General features: G+C 45.8%; 1 protein-coding gene across 1 annotated transcript in view; it reads right to left on the minus strand.

Moving 5' to 3' along the window:
• Positions 1-342: 342 nt before the first annotated feature.
• ELP3 (elongator acetyltransferase complex subunit 3) overlaps positions 343-20086 on the minus strand; it is a 137040-nt gene continuing 117296 nt past the window's right edge. The window contains exon 15 of the mRNA XM_055428088.2: positions 343-8426. Coding sequence (XP_055284063.1) covers positions 8350-8426 — 77 coding nt within the window. The 3' untranslated portion in view covers positions 343-8349. The remainder of the gene's footprint in view (positions 8427-20086) is intronic.

The raw sequence follows: 20086 nt of genomic DNA on the forward strand, positions 1-20086 counted from the left end.
CTAGGCTCTGCAGATGAACAAAGCAGCTGCAGTGGTTGGAACTACTCCTTGGACACTGCAGGGAGGACTCACTCTGCCGGCCCCTCCCCACTTCTCATCACAATCAGATGCCCAGGGCTCAAGTCCTGCCGGTTCCCCTGCAGTCCCTGTGGGGCACAACCAGAGTGGGGGCTCCCAGAAGGGACCCACAGTGGGAGCTGGCTATGCACCCTAGGCTCTCTTTGCTGCTGGGGAGCTGAAGGCTCAGGGGCAACCTCTCCGCCTGACGCTGTACCAGCCTGGGGAGGGGGTGGTGTCGTCAGCGTGCAGCAGCTCCCCTTGGCACTTCTGATGTGGCCTGTCTGGGGTCTGGTACAGGGATTGCTTTGGTCTCACTCCTGTGTTCCAGGGTTCTCTCAGTGCTGACCTGCACATGAATACCTGTTAGTTGTTCTTCTTGAGGGAGGGCGGAGGCCTATAGGAATGGCCTGTGTCACCAGCTTGGTGGCGCCACCCTCCTCTGTTGTCTCTTCTCATAAGGACACACACACAGATACATGGGCTTCCCTGGTGACTCAGATGGTAAAGAACCCACCTGCAATGCAGGGTAACTGAGTTCAATCCCTGGGTTAGGAAGAGCCCTGGAGAACGGCATGGCAACCCACTCCAGTACTCTTGCCTGGAGAATCTCCGTGGACAGAGGAACCTGGCGGGCTGTGGGCCGTGGGGTCACAAAGAGTCAGACACGACTGAGCGATACTTTCACTTTCTTCACTTTTGCACACACACCTATATAATATATATTTAATATTTTAAAATAGTAATTATATAATGTATTAAACACATCTATCTCAATGAACATTTTCCAGTTCTGAGGATTTTTAAACATTTAATTCTTAAAATGTTTTGGCCATGTGGCACAGCATGTAGGATCTTAGTTCTCTGACCAGGAATTGAACCTGTGCCGTGTGCATTGGAAGCATGCAGTCTTAACCATTGGACCATCGAGGAAGTCCCTAAGGACACTAATATTGTTGAATCAAGGTTCCACCTTATGACCTCACTCATCTTTTATTACCACCCCCCCACCCCACCACAAAGGCCTGATCTCCAAATTCAGCCACATTGGAGGTTGGGACTTTAATATATAAATTTGGGGGGAACACGAACATTTAGCCCATTGGAGCAGGGCTTACTGACTTTGTGTGGCGTAGCCATCTGGGTTCCTTCTTGAGGAACGCTCTATGATTGTATTTTTAAGTCCTTCCTCTCAGGCTGGTTATTCTCTAGAAGGGCCTTTCTTTCTTTTGTAAAAAAATATTTATTTGTCTGCGCCGGGCTCAGTTGTGGCACACAGGATCTTTAGTTGCAGCATGCAAACTCTTAGTTGCAGCATATGATATCCAGTTTCCTGATCAGGGATCGAACCTGGATCCCCTGCATTGGGAGCATGGGATCTTAGCCACTGGACCACCAGTGATATTCCTGAAATTGCCTTTCAGCTTCTGGCCTGTCGGGGAGAGGTCTTGCCAACATTCTGAAACCAAGCTGGGGAAGATGGGGGCAGTCTCAGTGCTGTTTAGCATGCATCGGCTCGTTTCATCAGTCAGTTCACTCACTCAGTCATGTCCGATTCTGCGACCCCGTGGACTGCAGCTTGTCAGGCTTCCCTGGCCATCACCAATTCCTGGAGCCTACTCAAACTCATGTCCATCACATCGGTGATGCCATCCAACCAACTCATCCTCTGTCGTCCCCTTTTCCTCCTGCCTTCAATCTTTCCTAGCATCAGGGTCTTTCCCAATGGGTCGGTTCTTTGCATCAGGTGGCCAAAGTATTGTAGTTTCAGCTTCAGCATCAGTCCTTTCAATGAACATTCAGGACAGATTTCCTTTAGGATGGACTGGTTGGATTTGCTTGCAGTCCAAGGGACTTTCAAGAGTCTTCTCCAACACGACAGTTCAAGAGCATCAATTCTTTGGTGCTCAGTTTTCTTTATAGTCCAACTCTCACATCCATACATGACTACTGGAAAAACCATAGCTTTGACTAGATGGACTTTTGTTGGCAAAGTAATGTCTCTGCTTTTCTTTTTCTAGTCATCAGGTAGATGTAAATAATCCTGGCTGCTGTCCCAGCACCCCAAGCACACAGTGGTCTAAGACCCTAGATTCTTTACCACTGCACCAAACTTGGCATTCTTCATGATGGGACTTGTTCCCAACCACGTGTGCTGCCTCTGCTGGAGCAAGGTCAGGCACCAGGCAGGTTGCTCCTTCCCTGACTCCTGAAAGTTGGGCTACAGATGAAGGATGGAAAGGCTTGGGGGTGAAGGACCACAGGGAAGGACCCAGAAGACTGCAGTGGATGATCAATGCTTATAAAAAAAAAAAAGAGAGCATATCTTAGTACTGAGTCAAGGTATGTGTGCAGCCTCTACTCTTCATCAATGACTCTAGCTATTGTGACAGTGAGAATAGAAAAGAATATGAAAGACCCGATGAAATAAACTATGGTGTCCGCAGACAACAGGAATTTAGGTAGTCATTAAAAAGAATGAGATAGAGACTTCCCTGATGGTCCAGTGGTTAGGACTTCACCGAGATCCATGTGTACTGACACGGGAAGATGGTGGTGGGAGTTACATTTTGTGGAGTAGAGACAGTTACAAGGTGACACGCACTGTGCGACCATTTCATGTAAAGTTGACTGGTTGTGTGCGTTCATGTGCGATTGCGTGAAACAGCATTCATCACAGGGCTGACCGCTCTTGGTGAGATGTCAGGTTATCATGTGCCTTTCTGTTTCATTTCAACCTGTTACAGTGAGCATATACAATTCTGGGGACCAAAAAGCAGCGATTTTCATTTAAATGGAAAGGGCAGACTTCCTCTGGTCTGTGTTCTCGCTTGATGACATCATGACTTTCCACTTCCTGCACTTGGGAAAACCCAGTTGGTGAAAGAAACCGGTTACAGGTTGTCTGTAGTGAGGCTGAGATGATATGAAAGCAGGCTGGTTGCTCGATACTTGTTAGTGGTCTCTTTAAACATAGGCTGACTGGAAACATTTTCCCCCTAAAAAGGGAAACATGGGGTGGAGTGAGAAAGGCCGAGCCGGGGACTCAGGTTTGGATCCTAACTCTACTTAGTAACTGAACTCCGGGCTGTGGCACTGGGCTGCTCCGTGGGCGCCGTGCGTGTGGCCGTATACGCGATCTGTGGACATTCAGGGCTGGTGCTGATGGCACCGGGCAAGGTGGTGGCTCTGGGACTTCAGGCCCAGTGAGGCAGACACCAGCCTGTGTCCTCATTTATTAAAGGAGGGAGATGAGCACTGACCTTGAAGGCAGCATGAGCGTGACCTAGATAGCAAAGCGGCACATGGCGGGGCTCAGATGGTAGTGACTCCACTTGGAGTTTTCCAGGTGGACAGAAGGGTATTCTAGGCTTGTCGAGAAACAGGGAGGAGATAAAGCTGTACATTTGGACATAAAAAGTAGTTTTTTTCCCCTTGTTATAGGCTTATTGTTAGTCACTAAGTAAATAAGTGTTAGTCGCTCAGTTGTGCCCGACTCTTTGCGACCCCATGGACTGCAGCCCACCAGGCTCCTCTGTCCATGAGATTTTCCAGGCAAGGATACTGGAGTAGGTTGCCGTTTCCTTCTCCAGGGGAGCTTCCCGACCCTGTATTGGCAGATGGATTCTTTACCACTGAGCCACAAGGGGAAGCTCCCTGTTATACATATTAGGTTATTTGTCTATGTTAAAATCAGTTACTTTCAAAGGTCCATAAGCTTAGTTTTGGGGACAGCCATCACAGGATAAGACACAGAGGTACAGCTGGTACACATGACTGACGCACACAGGTGGAAGTGCTCCTCCTCCCTGGCCCCAAAGATGGCCAGACTCCTTCAGGGGCTCCCTAAGTGGACATGGCTACCTGAGCACACACAGGAGAGACCACAGTCCATGCTGATGCTGGACAGCTTTCCAGGAAGCCCCCAGAATTACAGTGATATGTGAAAATGCTTTTTGCTATTGCAGAGTCTCAGCTAGCTTCTTGTTCCTCAAAGCATGGAGCTGACAATTTGTAACCCTGGACTTATATGAATGAGAGAGAAGGACCAGTCAGAACATCCTCCAAGCCCAGTAATGCTATTCTTCTGACACTGGCCTATAGCAAAATTGAGAGATTCTAGCAAAAAAAAAAAAAAAAATCAAATCAGATTCTACTGCTAGCAGGTAAGAAACTCTCATGTTAGAACAGGCCAGATAGACTTCCCTGATGGTTTAGAACAGGCCAGATAGACTTCCCTGGTGGTTTAGAACTGGCCAGATAGACTTCCCTGGTGGTCCAGTGGCTAAGATTCTGTGCACCCAATACAGGGGATCCGAGTTTGACTGATCAGGGAACTACATTCCACATGTTGCAACTAAGAGTTCGCACACCACAACTAAAGATTTGGCATGCTGCAAATAAGATCTCAGACTTTATATTTTGGGGCTTCAAAATCACTGTGGATGCTGATTGCAGCCATGAAATTAAAAGACGCTTAACTCCTTGGAAGGAAAGTTATGACCAACCTAGATAGTATATTAAAAAGCAGAGACGTTACTTTGCCAACCAAGGTCCGTCTAGTCAAGGCTATGGTTTTTCCCGTGGTCAGGTATGGATGAGAGTTGGACTGTGAAGAAAGCTGATCACTGAAGAATGGATGCTTTTGAACTGTGGTGCTGGAAAAGACTCTTGAGAGTCCCTTGGAATGCAAGGAGATCCAACCAGTCCATCCTAAAGGAGATCAATCCTGGGTGTTCATTGGAAGGACTGATGCTAAAGCTGAAACTGCAATACTTTGGCCACCTCATGCGAAGAGTTGATTCACTGGAAAAGACTCTGATGCTGGGAGGGATTGGGGGCGGGAGGAGAAGGGGACGACAGAGAATGAGATGGCTGGATGGCATCACCGACTCTGTGGACATCAGTTTGAGTGAACTCCGGGAGCTGGTGATGGACAGGGAGGCCTGGCGTGCTGTGATTCATGGGGTCGCAGAGAGTCGGACACGACTGAGCGACTGAACTGAACTAAGACCTGGTACAGCCAAATGAGTAAGTAAATACAAAAACAAGGGGGCGGGCGCGGTGCAGGATGCTGCACTTGTTAGATCTTGGCCATAACAGCCGGTACTTGTAGTGTGTTTTATGTCCCACAGGCCTTGATTGAAGAAACAAACATGTGTGAGCTCATTTAATCTTGAGAGCTACTGCACAAGGGAGAAACTGTTCTCAGGTCCATTTTACAGACAGGAAACTTGCTGAGGGGCAGAGTTTTCTTGCTCAAGGTCACACACCCATTGAGAAGCCACTTCACTGGAGTGAGGACGGTTTATATAGAGAATGTCGTGGTTTATGCTGCTGCTGCTGCTGCTAAGTCGCTTCAGTCGTGTCTGACTCTGTGCGACCCCATAGACGGCAGCCCACCAGGCTCTGCCATCCCTGGGATTCTCCAGGCAAGAACACTGGAGTGCGTTGCCATTTCCTTCTCCAATGTGTGAAAGTGAAAAGTGAAAGTGAAGTCGCTCAGTCTTGTCCGACTAGTAGCGACCCCATGGACTGTAGCCCACCAGGCTCCTCTGTCCATGGGATTTTCTAGGCAAGAGTACTGGAGTGGCTTGCCATTGCCTTCTCCGTCGTGGTTTATGCAGCATCTATCAAATGTGACCATATCAGAACATTGCGTTCATTTTGATGGGTGGGCAGTTCTCGCATTACAAATGAGGGGAGGGCAGTTAAAAAATGGGAGGGGACTTGCTCACAGCTTCAGAGTTAATAGAGGAGCCCAGCTTTTCAGAACTTACATCTTGAGCTGTTTTATTAGTTAGGGGTCTAAGTTCTTTATGAACAAAACAGCTTTTTTTAATTTTTTTTGGGTTGAGCCTTGCAGGTTGCAGAATTTTAGTTCCCCAACCAGGGACTGAACCCAGGCCCATGGCAAGTGAAAGTGCTGACTCCTGAACACTGGGCCAACAGGGAATTCCCCAAATTTTGTTTTTAATTAGATGATAACCTTAAAAAATACCATAAAAACCTCTGGAAATGAAAAGTTGCAATTTGAAAGATGTCTTCATTGAACAGGTTTTGGTTTTTAAGTTGTACTTCTCACGATTCTTCTGGGTCAGTAGGAATTTATTCCTTTAAAAGGACTCCACATTCATTCCCAAGTCTGAGAAACAGCGAGTTCTACTAGGCTCTTTTACTTTGCAATAATGAATTTTTAAAATTTCATCTTTAATGCACATAGATTTCTGTTTTTGATAAGAGCTTGATTTAAAAAAATAAAAAACTCCCCAAGTGATTTAACAAAAACTCAAATCAAAAGCAGAGCTAGCTGACTGGGCTTGAGGTGGTTGCTAAGGAGTTGCTCAATACAGATCAGACACACAAACTGCAGTTTTATAGGCTTCATGCTGAGGCTGAAGGGATCACGCCTAGCTGATCTTCTTATGAGGCAGTCCGTTCGACCAAGACCACACATCTCTAGAATGGCCAGGCACCAGAGATGCCAAGAACCGTCTTTTGGAAGTCAGGGGAAGTCATTCTGCTTAAACGTGAGTTAACTTGAATTTCATGCTAACTTCAGCAGCTTATTTGTGACCTATCTGACATCTATTGTTGGTCTGCTTTAATTAGTAAAGCAAAGGACACACTGATTGGAAGTAAACAGTGTCCACATTGAAAATACTGATTAAGTGCCCCCCTTCCCATGATGCCCACGCCGGTCCTCCTTCAATGGTAAGACTCCTTTCCCAGGTGTCCAGGCCATACTGACTGGCTGTGCATGTGCTGATCTGTTAGTTCTAAAGACTGCACTGAAAACCATCCTTCTCTGAGTAGTTTCTCAGTTATCTGAGAGGCTTTCTCTTAGGCTAGTGTCCTCAGTTTGGCTCAAAACTGAGAAGTAGCTGAATTCCCTAAACAGCACTCGTGAAAAGCCTCTGCAGTTCCGCAGCGAGTCGACAAGGGAGCCGATGCCATTTGCCTGGTGGCATTTTAACAAGATGGCAAACAGCACCCAGGAGGAAATGGACAGTGCTGGAGACAAGAAACCTGAACCTGTAAACTCATGGCAAATGTCACTGTGTTTACAGGGAGAGGAGAGAAATAGCCTTATATGATTCTTCCTTGTGTGTTGAAGATTTTATTTTTCAAACCTTTAGAGGAATCAACTCCCTTTACTAAACCTTTTTGTAAAATGCCACCGAATCCCAGGGATGCAGGTTAAGCCATACTCTTAAGAACAGACCCTCTCCAGGCTGAGTCTCCTTAATAGCTTACCTGGAAGTCACAGAGAGGCAGTCCTAGAAGAGGACGCTTTGAAAAAGCCAAGCTTTCTCCTATTTTTAGATTTGGGCCTGTTTCCAGTTTTTTTTTTTAACTTTCATATGAGTTTAACTCTGACCTTTCTCCATTTAAAACTGAAAGAATTAAAATGCAGGGAAGAATGGCTGTGGATGTGTGTCTTGACTTAGGGACACACAAGCTCAGACATGTGTGCGGCAGACTGCTTGCTCAGGACAGACCAACGGGGACGCCAAACGCTTCTCTGGGCGAAAGTGCCACTCACGGTGTTTTGCAGTTGTCAAGTGTGTGGGAGGTACAGGCAATAAAAATCCTGAAATAAATGGATTCTGTAATGGTGCTTTGTAGATGGCAGCCTGTGAACCGAGAAAGGCTGGTTTCAAGCTTGAACCCTCACCTGTTCTCTCCCCATCAGTTATTTCAAACAGCAGCGCAGGAACCACAGTGACTGCCATTAAAATGAAAGCTCATTTTTTAAACTAGTGCTGGAATGCGTACGTATTATAGTAACAGGACAGAGATCAACGTCTGACAGTTTTCACATGATCCCAACATGACTCTTTGTCTATACTCTATATAAATAACCTACCCCTAAGTTTACTCCTTTAGTGACATAGCCAGTTTTAGTTCATGAATCGTGGTGTCCAAATGAGTTGATTAACTTGCTTTTTGTTTCTCTGTGTGAGTCATGGTTAGGTCACTTACAAGTCTCATGCAAAACTGAGAAACTAGATACAGGAGTTAAGCCTCAAAAACAGGTGACGTCTTGAGAACATGCAGGAGCGGGTGGTGTGTGTGTGGGGGTCTGAGTGTCCAGGCTCCATGGGCTTGGCCAGCAGAAGCCCAACCTAGCCCTAAGCAAGGTTTTCAGGCTCCAGGTCGAGGGGGAGCCTCCTGCCAGGGGCTCAGGGAGGTCCATTTGCTTTGCTCAGCTTCTGTGCTGAGTTTTCAAGACATCCTGGATCCGTTTCCTGCCAGGGAGGAGATGCCTCAAGGTGGACTGGTGTGGTGTTATTCTAGCGTCTTTACCATGTATGGACCTTGCAATCTGTAGCCAATCTTTCTGTAATAATTTCTGGTGCCGACCCCTGTGAAGAAGCAGAAAAAACAGAAGTCAGAGTCTCTATTAAGCTTAACTTTGCGTGTGTGCTAAGTCACTTCAGTCATGTCTGACTCTCTGTAACCCCATGGACCGTAGTCCACCAGGCTCCTCTGTCCACGGGATTCTCTGGGCAAGAATACTGGTATGGATTGCCATTTCCTTCTCCAATGATCTCTATGAGTGGTTAAGAGTATGGGCTTCTGATCAGTTAGTCATGGGTTTAAGGCCTAGACCTGTCGTTTTATGGGCTGTGGCTTTGGCCAATTATTTAATTTCCCTGAACCTACATTTTATCATCTGTAATAATGTACCTATGTCTTAAGAGTGGTGAATAGTAAATGAGATGGTCCTTGAGATGGGCTTAAGTCCAAGAGTCTGGAAAAAGTCGATTCTTCTGAAACACTGGCTGCTGTTATTATTTTAAAACTTCCAACGATCTGATATCTGATGGTTTTTCTAGCTTCATCTCTTGCTACTATTCTCCCTGGAAACATTATGCTTCAGCCTTGGTGAAGTTTTAAGTTCCCTGTATGTCTGGCTCTTTACCTAGCTTCCAGGCTTGGCCCATGCTGTGCCCTCTAGCAAACGAATTAAACCCTGGGAAGGAGTGTGGGATCCTCTGATCTGGAACTGGTTGGTCAGAGGCAGGCTGACAAACTAGACTTGTGATTCGCATCCAAAGTGTGGGCAGTCCTGGGGACTGAACATGTAACCTGAACATGTAACCTGTGGGGTCTGATGCCATCTCCAGGGAGCTAGTGTGAGAACTGAGTTAACTGTCATCCACCCAGCTGGTGCCCCAGAATCACACGACGTGCAGAAAACACTGCTTCTGGGGTCAGGAGCGCTGTGGTCTTACTCTGTGTGTGACATAAAGGAAGACACTGGCATTCTTCTTTTCAGTGCTTTGCCCACAGCTCTCACCACGGGGCACTGTGCTGCTGCCTGACCGCCCCCTGTGGTGGAAGCTCTACGTATCTTGTTCCTCACTTTGCATTCCTAGCGATCAACATTGTGTGTGAAATCAGGCCATTGCTAGCCCTCTCCAGTCTAACCTCATTCTTTAGCCCAAACATTTGCTATTTAGGAATAGCCTTCGCATTGTGTTTTGTTTCCCATCCTTTTTCCAAATCTTTCAAGTATTGTGAAAGCGGAACTGACGCTGATGTGATGGAGGTAACAGGATTGTCATGTAGTAAGAGGTCACTGAGAATTTCCCTTCTAATCCCAGGACTGCGGATATTTTGTCCTGTACAATTTCACCTCGTCTTTGTGTTCTAATCATTTCTGTTCAACACCGTGGTCTGGGGTAGAACCGGGGGAAGACAGAAACACGAACAATGGGTCAGGCTGCTCAGACCCACTGGGTCCAGGAAGACATCTCGTACCTCTCAGAGGGCAGGCGCGTGCGTGTGTGCTAAGTCACTTCAGTCATGTCCAACTCTTTGCGATCCCATGGATTCTGGTCCGCCAGACTCCCCTGTCCATGGGATTCTCCAGGCGAGAATACTGGAGTGGGTTGCCATGCTCTCCTCCAGGGGATCTTCCTGACCCAGGGATCGAACTCAAGTCTCTTATGTCTCCTACATTGGCAGTTGGGTTCTTTACCACTAGCGCCACCTGGGAAGTCCCCCTCAGAGGGTACAACCACTTTAGTGTTTGCATTATCTCCTAAGTTCTGTATCTGTAAGCAGGTCCTATGTCCCAGCAATCACATTCCCAGAGTGAAAAGAGAAACAAATGCTTACAGTCAACAAAAGACAGGATACTCATAACATCCCAAACAGGAAACAATCCAAATGTCGATCAAATATCGATCAGTAGTACAATGGATAAAGTACAGGATGTTCACACAATGGAATACTAAAACGGCAACAGGAAAGCAGAAACTAGAGCTACCTCCAACACCATGGATGAATCTCACAGACTTAATTTTGCAGAAAATAAACTAGATATATGAGTCCATCAGTGAAAAGTTCAGAAACAGGCAAAACTAATTTTATGGTGATAAAGGTCAGAATACTGGTTATATCTGGAAAACAATAAGGATTGACAGATGGAACAAGGGAGTGTTCTGGAATGCTGAAAACGGTGTATCTTGATCTGGTGAGAAGTTATTTAATACATGGGAACTTACACATAAATGACACAGTATACTGAAGACACTGTACTTGATTCATGCACATTATAGTTTGATTAAAAAAAATCCCATGAGGGTGTACATCCATTTAATAGATGTTCCATGAGTTTTGACAGCTCTATTTATATAAAGAATTCAACAAAGGAAAAAGGATGAGAGGCAGGTGGCTAAGAAACCATTTCCAGAGGGATCGGTATATCACAGATGTCTCTGAAGTCACTCAATGCAGAGCTTTCTGTTTCCAGAACCCTAGAAACACACAAACATGCTAGAAATGACTTTTGTCATCCTTTCTTCCACTTTAAAGTTTGCATTCAAACTGAACTTTGCTCTGTGACATGACAGTGTTTGGCAGAGGTGCCCTAAGATTAAAACAAGCTTTTCCTCACGTCAGCTGCAATGCACAGACTGTAGCATAAATTAAGGATTCTGATCAGAAAAGTGACATGACTGACTTACCTTTGAAAGAGATGGCTCTGAATGCTATTGCTATTTTGAGAACAGAAGGAAAGTTCAGGAGGGCAGGGTTTTTACCTGCAGAATTGCTAGTACCCGGAGCAATGCCTGCACGTATTTGTTCAGTAAGTAAGTAACCAAGGGCAGGGGGCTTCCCTGGTGGCTCAGATAGTAAAAGAATCTCCTGCAATGCAGGAGACCAGGGTTCAATCCTTGGGTTGGAAGGATCCCCTGGAGGAGGAAATGACAACACACTCCAGTATTCTTCCCTGGGAAATCCCATGGACAGAGGAGCGTGGGGGGCTACAGCCCATGGGGTCGCAGAGTTGGACACGACTGAGCGACTAAGCATAGCACACATACAACCAAGGGCAGAAACAGGGAGACCCGTTAAGAAGCTACTGCAACAATCCAGGTAAGAGATGGAGGCAGCTCAGAGCAGAATCACAGTGGTGAAGAGTGGCTGGATTCTTGAAATACTCAAAAGGGAGAGTTAGAAGACTCTGCTGATGGATGTGAAGAGAGAGGCCTAAGATGACTCTAAGGTTTTTGGCTGAATAAGGACAGATTTGGAGAAGGAATGAATTGCCAGTTCGTGAGACTGAAAGACGCTGGGAGAAGGCTTGGGGAGGACACCGGGAGCTTGGCTTCAGCCGTGCTGCAGGTGAAATGGCATTCAAGTGGGGAGGCTGAGTGGTATGTGATGATTCTGGAAGCCTTTCTTGCTCTTAGATGGTCTCTTTTCATGTATGTTCTTTTGGAAAGAAATTCATTTTCCTTTTTCCTTAACTGAAGTATAGTTGATTCATAATACTACTTGCACACGCGCAACAGTGACTCAAAATTCTTAAACCGCACCCCATTTAAAGTCACGATGAAACGCTGGCTATGCGCCCTGTGCTGTACAGTATGTCCTTGGGGCTCATTTACTTCACACATGGCACTTTGTGCCTCCGAGTCCCCTACCCCTATCTTGCCTCTCCCAGTGGTGACCACTAGTGAGTTCTCTGTATCTGTGGGTCTGTTGGAAAGAAACTTCTGGCTGGGGCAGGTGGCTCACGAGGGAGTTGGCTAAGGACGAAGCAGGTGGGTGGAGGCTGGCAGGGTGGGCAGCTGAAGACAGCTTAGGTTCTTTCTGACACTGCCGAATCATGAAGTAGACAGTCTTAAAGCTGCTCACCTAGGAAGCTGTTGTGAAAAATGTTTTCTGTTTGGGGTAAGCCCTTTTGTTTGCTGCTTTTGGGCACTATAATAATACATAAGATAAACTTATCATTTTAACCATTTTTAACTGTACAGTTTACTGGCATTAAGGAGCTTCACACTGTTGTTCAACCCACACCACCAGCCAGTCTACAGCAGTAAAACTGAAAGTCTATATCTATTAAACAATAGCTCCCTGATTTATACAATTATTGCTAGCTAATAAAAACATCCCCTAAAATTTTCGGAAATATAACTGGGTTTTTTTAGAAAACTGAAGTACAGTTAATTTGCAGTATTGTGTTAGTCTCAAGTATCCAGTGAAGTGACTCAGTTATATACACACAAACACGATGTTGAGCGCAGTTCCCTGTGTGGCACAGTAGGTCCTTGCTTGATATCTCTTTTATATACAGTCGTGTGTATCTGTTAATCCCATATTCCTACTTTATCCCTTCCCCGCTTAGTAACCACACATTTGTTTTCTCTGTGAGTCTATTTCTGTTTTGTAAATAAGTTCATCTGTATAATTTTTTAAAAATTTCACATATAAGCGGTATCTGTCTTTCTGATTTCACTTAGTATGATCATATATATAGGTCCATCCATGTTGCTGCAAATGGCAATATTTCATTCATGGCTAATATTCTATTGTATGTATGTGAGTGAATGTGTATTTGTACACACACACACACTCCCCATTCATTCATCTGTTAACAGACATTTAGGCTGCTTCTATGTCTTGGCTATTGTAAACAGTGCTACAGTGAATATTGGGCTACATGTATCTTTTCAAATTAGTTTTCTCTAGATATACACCCAAGAGCGGGACTGAAGGCTCATATGGTAACTCTATTTTTAGTTTTTTAAGAAACCCCCATACTGTTCTCCAAAGTGGCTGCACCAACTTACATTCCCTTTTCTGCACATCCTCTCCAGCATTCATTATTTGTAGAGTTTTTAATGACAGCTGTTCTGACTGGTGTGAGGTTGGCTTTTTATACTTCTAAATTTACAAAACAGATGTCATTTCCCATGGGCTTAAAACAATCTATTATGGAGAATTTCAAACAACAAAAGAAGAGGCAATAGTAGACTGAACCTCCAAATACCCAGCACCCAGCTTCAACAATGATCAACTCATCCATCAGACTTCTGTTGCTTCTAGCTTCCTACCTACATGAAGTCACAGTTCAGTTCAGTTCAGTCCAGTCGCTCAGTCGTGTCCGACTCTTTGCAACCCCATGAATCACAGCACGCCAGGCCTCCCTGTCCATCACCAACTCCCGGAGTTCACTCAAACTCATGTCCATCAAGTCAGTGATGCCATCCAGCCATCTCATTCTCTGTCGTCCCCTTCTCCTCCTGCCCCCAATCTTTCCCAGAATCAGAGTCTTTTCCAGTGAGTCAACTCTTCGCATGAGGTGGCCAAAGTATTGGAGTTTCAGCTTTAGCATCAGTCCCTCCAATGAACACCCAGGATTGATCTCCTTTAGAATGAACTGGTTGGATCTCCTTGCAGTCCAAGGGACTCTCAAGAGTTTTCTCCAACGCCACAGTTCAAAGCATCAATTCTTCAGCGATCAGCTTTCTTCACAGTCCAACTCTCACATCCATACATGACCACTGGAAAAACCATAGCCTTGACTAGACAGACCTTGGTTGGCAAAGTAATGTCTCTGCTTTTTAATATGCTATTTAGATTGGTCATAACTTTCCTTCCAAGGAGTAAGTGTCTTTTAATTTCATGGCTGTAATCAGCATCCGCAGTGATTTTAGAGCCCCCAAAAATAAAGTCTGACACTGTTTCCCCACCTATTTCCCATGAAGTGATGAGACCAGATGCCATAATCTTTGTTTTCTGAATGTTGAACTTGAAGCCAACTTTTTCAGTCTCCTCTTTCACTTTCATCAAGAGGCTTTTTAGTTCCTCTTCACTCTCTGCCATAAGGGTGGTGTCATCTGCATATCTGAGGTTATTGATATTTCTCCCGGCAATCTTGATTCCAGCTTGTGCCTCTTCCAGCCCAGCGTTCCTCATGATGTACTCTGCATATAAGTTAAACAAGCAGGGTGACAATGTACAGCCTTGATGTACTCCTTTTCCTATTTGGAAACAGTCTGTTGTTCCATGTCCAGTTCTAACTGTTGCTTCCTGACCTGCATACAGGTTTCTCAAGAGGCAGGTCAGGTGGTCTGGGATTCCCATCTCTTTCAGAATGTTCCACAGTTTATTGTGATCCACACAGTCAAAGGCTTTGGCATAGTCAATGAAGCAGAAATAGATGTTTTTCTGGAACTCTCTTGCTTTCTCCATGATCCAGCGGATGTTGGCAAGTTGATCTCTGGTGCCTCTGCCTTTTCTTAAACCTGCTTGTACATCTGGAAGCTCACGGTTCACATATTGCTGAAGCCTGGTTTGGAGAATTTTGAGCATGACTTTACCAGTGTGTGAGATGAGTGCAATTGTGCGGTAGTTTGAGCATTGTTTGGCATTGCCTTTCTTTGGGATTGGAATGAAGACTGACCTTTTCCAGTCCTGTGGCCACTGCTGAGTTTTCCAAATTTGCTGGCATATTGAGTGCAGCACTTTCACAGCATCATCTTTCAGGATTTGAAATAGCTCAATTGGAATTCCATCACCTCCACTAGCTTTGTTCGTAGTGATGCTTTCTAAGGCCCACTTGACTTCACATTCCAAGATGTCTGGCTCTAGGTCAATGATCACGCCATCATGATTATCTTGGTCGTGAAGATCTTTTTTATACAGTTCTTCTGTGTTTGTATTCTTGCCACCTCTTCTTAATATCTTTTGCTTCTGTTAGGTCCATACCATTTCTGTCCTTTATCGAGCCCATCTTTGCATGAAATGTTCCCTTGGAATCTCTAATTTTCTTGAAGAGTTCTCTTGTTTTTACTGTTCTGCTGTTTCCCTCTATTTCTTTGCATTGATCGCTGAGGAAGGCTTTCTTATCTCTCCTTGCTATTCTTTGGAACTCTGCATTCAAATGGGTATATCTTTCCTCCTTTGCTTTTCGTGTCTCTTCTTTTCACAGCTATTTGTAAGGCTTCCTCAGACAGCCATTTTGCTTTTTTGCATTTCTCTTCCATGGGGATGGTCTTGGTCCCTGTCTCTTGTACAATGTCACGAACCTCCGTCTATAGTTCATCAGGCACTCTATCAGATCTAGTCTCTTAAATCTATTTCTCACTTCCACTGTATAATCATAAGGGATTTGTTTTAGGTCATACCTGAATGGTCTAGTGATTTTCCCTACTTTCTTCAATTTAAGTCTGAAATTGGCAATAAGGAGTTCATAATCTGAGCCACAGTCAGCTCCTGGTCTTGTTTTTGCTAACCGTATAGAGCATCTCCATCTTTGGCTGCAAAGAATATAATCAATCTGATTTTGGTGTTGACCATCTGGTGATGTCCATGTGTAGAGTCTTCTCTTGTGTTGTTGGAAAAGGGTGTTTGCTATGACCAGCACATTCTCTTGGCAAAACTCTATTAGCCTTTGCCCTGCTTCATTCCGTGCTCCAAGGCCAAATTTGCTGTTACTCCAGGTGTTTCTTGACTTCCTACTTTTGCATTCCAGTCCCCTATAATGAAAAGGACATCTTTTTCATTGGGTGTTAGTTCTAAAAGGTCTTGTAGGTCTTCATAGAACTGTTCAACTCAGCTTCTTCAGCGTTACTGGTTGGGGCATAGGCTTGGATTACTGTAATATTGAATGGTTTTCCTTGGAAACGAACAAAAATCATTCTGTCGTTTTTAAGATTACATCCAAGTACTGCATTTTGGACTCTTTTGTTAACCATGATGGCTACTCCATTTCTTCTAAGGGATTCCTGCCCACAGTAGTAGATATAATGGTCATCTGAGTTAAATTCACCCATTCCAGTCCATTTTAGTTCATGAAGTCACAAGAGAGAGTTAATGTTTCCTTTTGATTCTGCTCAGCTCAGTCACTGGAAACAAGTTTAAATCTCCTCTTTAAAAGAAAGATGATGGTAATCTTTACCATCTTCTTTACCAGTTATAACCAGATTGAGGCTTCCCAGGTGGCACTAGTGGTAAAGAATGTGCCTTCCAATGCAGGAGATGTAAGAGACGCAGGTTCGATCCCTGAGTCGGGAAGATCGCCTGGAGGAGAGCAAGGCAATCCACTCCTGTATCCAGAATCCCATGGACAGAGGAGCCTGGCAGGCTATAGTCCACCAGACTGAAGATGTGCAGCTGGTCAGACAGCTTTACTTCCCCACGCTTGCCCAAGCCTACATCTGTCCACCATACATAGCTGTAGAGGTGAAAGAGAAGCTGCTCCTTACATGTGGCACAGGATTCAACAACCCCTGGACAACCACAAAGTTCCATGATCTGGCGCACTCCAAGTGTGCTGGTTAATGAACAGCTTTACTGAGGTACAACTCAGCACTCCTCAGTTGAGAGTCCCACTGAGGGACTCCCCTGGGGTCCAGTGGTTGAGAATCCATCTTCCAATGCAGGGGATGTGGGTTGGAGCCCTGCTCAGGGAACTAAGATCCCACATGCCATGGTGCAACTAAGCCTGCGTGCCATAACTAGAGAGAAGCCCTTGCTGTAACTGAGACCCAGTGCAACCAAAAAAAAGGTCCCACTGAGCATACAGACTCCCCAGTTCCCAACTTCTGCCCTAATACAGAAGATGGGGCCTGGAAACCATTACCAGCTCGAGGGAGGAGAGACGTTCAGGCTTTGCTTGCTATGTACCTTTTTGAAGGAAAGGCACATTTTCACAGAGAAGGCAATGGCAACCCACTCCAGTGTTCTTGCCTGGAAAATCCCACGGACAGAGGAGCCTGGTGGGCTGCTGTCTATGGGGTCGCACAGAGTCGGACACGACTGAAGCGGCTCAGCAGCAGCAGCAGCAGATTTTCAAGCCCCGACCCTTGTTTTCAGTAACAGCAGGAGCACTGAGATAGGAAGTCTACTTCCGGCCCACCAGGGGGGCGGCCGGTATTTTGGGGAGAGAGGTTTGACCTTTAGCCAGCCTGGATGCTCACCTCTTACTTAAACAAAAATATCCCCCATTTGTATCTCTCTGTGCCTCCTGTTTCTTGAAAGAAAGGTTTTCCTCTATTTCTACCCTCTGCAGAACAGGCTGGCAAAAGTATTAGCATTCTCAGCCAGCTTAGAAGGGAAAACGCACCATCACCAGGGTGGGTGGAGGCCACGCTCTGCCCCTTCTGCTCTCCTTGGCTAGCAAGGCTCCTCGTCACAGTAACTTTCCTCTTGCGAGACAGCCAAGAAAAAGCAATTACATCTCACAGCTGACGTCAGCCGAGCTCCTGGACTGACGTGGGCAGCTGTCTCACAGGCTTCTGCCCTTGAGGACAGACAGACAGGGCTGTCTCCAAAGAAAGCGAGCTCTCTACCCGATGGCCTGCGTGCGGCTCTGCCAGTCCCTGGGCTGGGGGGTGAGCAGGGCTGACCTCTGTGCAGCTGTCCTCAGGGTGCCTGGTTGACAGAGCCCACAGCTGGCGGCAGAGCCTCGAGGACAGCGGGGAGGGGGCAATCCACAAACTGGAGGCAATTCCTCCAGGTTTACTGGGAGCTGGGTGCTCTTGGGACTCGGCCTTGGAGCAATAAGCTCAGAGGCCACAATGCAGAAACAGCTTTCCCACCAAGTACTGACCTGACCACCCTCTGCTCCTCTCATCCCACCCACAGTCAGCAGTGTCCTTTACTTTGATTAAACCCTCAACCTGGGGCTGCATGGGCTTCCCAGGTTGGTGCAGTGGCAAATAATCCACTTGCAAATGCAGGAGACATAGGCTTGATCCCTGGGTTGGGAGGATCCCCTGGAGAAGGAAATGACACCAGATGCCTCCATCCTCCAGCCCCTCAAGGTGGACAAAAACGCCTCTGCTTTCTTATCACCTCTCCCTTTTTTTGAAAGATGTGTACCATCTTAGCTTAACACAGTTTTCTAAGTGTTGATGAAAGAGAGGAAATTACCCAAAATGTACAGGCCAACTGCCTCAGCCACTGGCCACAGAGCAGCTTAACTCTGAGCTGGTCAGTGCTGTTTAATAAAGGGGGAGGGAGGGAATCACACAACCTTAAAAAGATGAAATCAAAGACGAAAATGGAACAAACCTCACTGTTTACTCAAATTCTGTGCCATGTGTGCTTAGTCGTGTCTGACTCTCTATGGCCCCAGAGACTGTAGCCCACCAGGCTCCTCAGTCCATGGGATTCTCTAGGCAAGAATACTGGAGTAGGTTGCCATTCCCTTCTCCAGGGGATCTTCCCAACCCAGGGACTGAACCTGAGTCTCCTGCATTGGCAGGCAGATTCTTTACCACTAGCACTACCAGGTAAGCCCTTAAATTCTACTGATATGTATTAGAAAAAAAATGCATTCTGTTTTTACATAAATAGAGGAAGCAGGCAAAAGGAATCAACTAGTCAAGGTGATACCTGATTAGGTTGCGATACTCTGCTTCTCCACGTTACTACAGCCCTTTCTTTCTAAGGGGTAAACCCAATACCAGAGTGAAGCTTAGAAGATGAAAATAACATTTCCCTTTAAAAAGAGAAAATAAGTCAGAAGCAGGAAATGAGCCTCAACCCCGCCTGTCAGAATCACAATTAGTTACACAATCACAATTCTGACTAACTCCATCTCAAAATAAAAGCAGCAGCAACTTCAGAGCAGTGACTGGAGAGTCTAAAGCGAGAGGAGGGCCACTCTGTAGCCCTTACAGCCACACCAGGCACGCACGCTAGATGCCTGACACACACCAACGAGACTGAGATTACTATCCTGGGAGGCACGAGGGCTTCAGAAAGCGTCTTAACTCAAGGTCACACAACTGGGAAGTACAAGAACCATAATTCAGAGCCAGCTTGACTCCAGGGCGTGCAGTGTGTTCCAAAGGAGCCCTGGCGCCTGTGTTGTGGGTGATGCCGACCCTGCTTCCCTTGCTCTTGGCTGTGAATAACTCATCAGCCCTGAGAACAGCACATCCATTTTTATTCCAGCATAGAAAGCTGACTTGTCTCAATCACCTTACCCTCTCTGTGTCCGTTTATCGCTGTCCTCTGTTTGATAAGGTCACCATGTTTGTTTTATATAGTGGTTTATTTCCATTTCACTAAGAAGGGCTCAGTAAAAGAATAATCACATATAAAGGTTCTGGCAACATAGTTTTGTACTGCCTGCCTGTGTTAACAGATGTGGCTCTTACACATGTGAGAACTACTGGGAAGGGGTGTATTGTTTAAATAATTTGATAAATGTGGTCACCATTTTTTAAATGAAGAGAAATGTGATACAGAGGTTTGGGGGAAAAAAAGCAACAAAGATGGAACATTGATGGAAACTAGACCCTACAGGATGAGGAGACCAGGCAGGAGTGTGTGCTGAGTCGTTTCAGTCGTGTCCAACTCTTTGAGACCCCCATGGACTGTAGCCCACCAGGCTCCTCTGTCCACAGGATTCTCCAGGCAAGAATACTGGAGTGGGTTGCCATTCCCTTCTCCAGGGGATCTTCCCGACCTAGGGAATGAACCCTCATCTCTAACATTTTCTTGCATTGGCAGGTTGGGTTTTTTACCATGACCACCACCTGGGAATCCCTAGGAGTATTTAAACTTATAGAAAAGGTGACTTCAGGCTTATGGCAGACCAGATGGGTAGGACCAACTTTTTAGCTGCAGACAAAAAATGTACATAAAACTAAAAATGCTTCCACTAGAAAAATACCCAACAGCTACTGATGATCAGGCAGGAAGCAGGGGGAATATGTGAGCTCTGAGAAGGGAGGAGAGCCTCTTCTGCCTCAGTGGTGATGCCAAC

This window comes from Moschus berezovskii, chromosome 7 (genome assembly GCF_049115385.1).
Source record: "Moschus berezovskii isolate FMDL1 chromosome 7, NW_MosBer_1.0, whole genome shotgun sequence".
NCBI lineage: Eukaryota > Metazoa > Chordata > Mammalia > Artiodactyla > Moschidae > Moschus > Moschus berezovskii.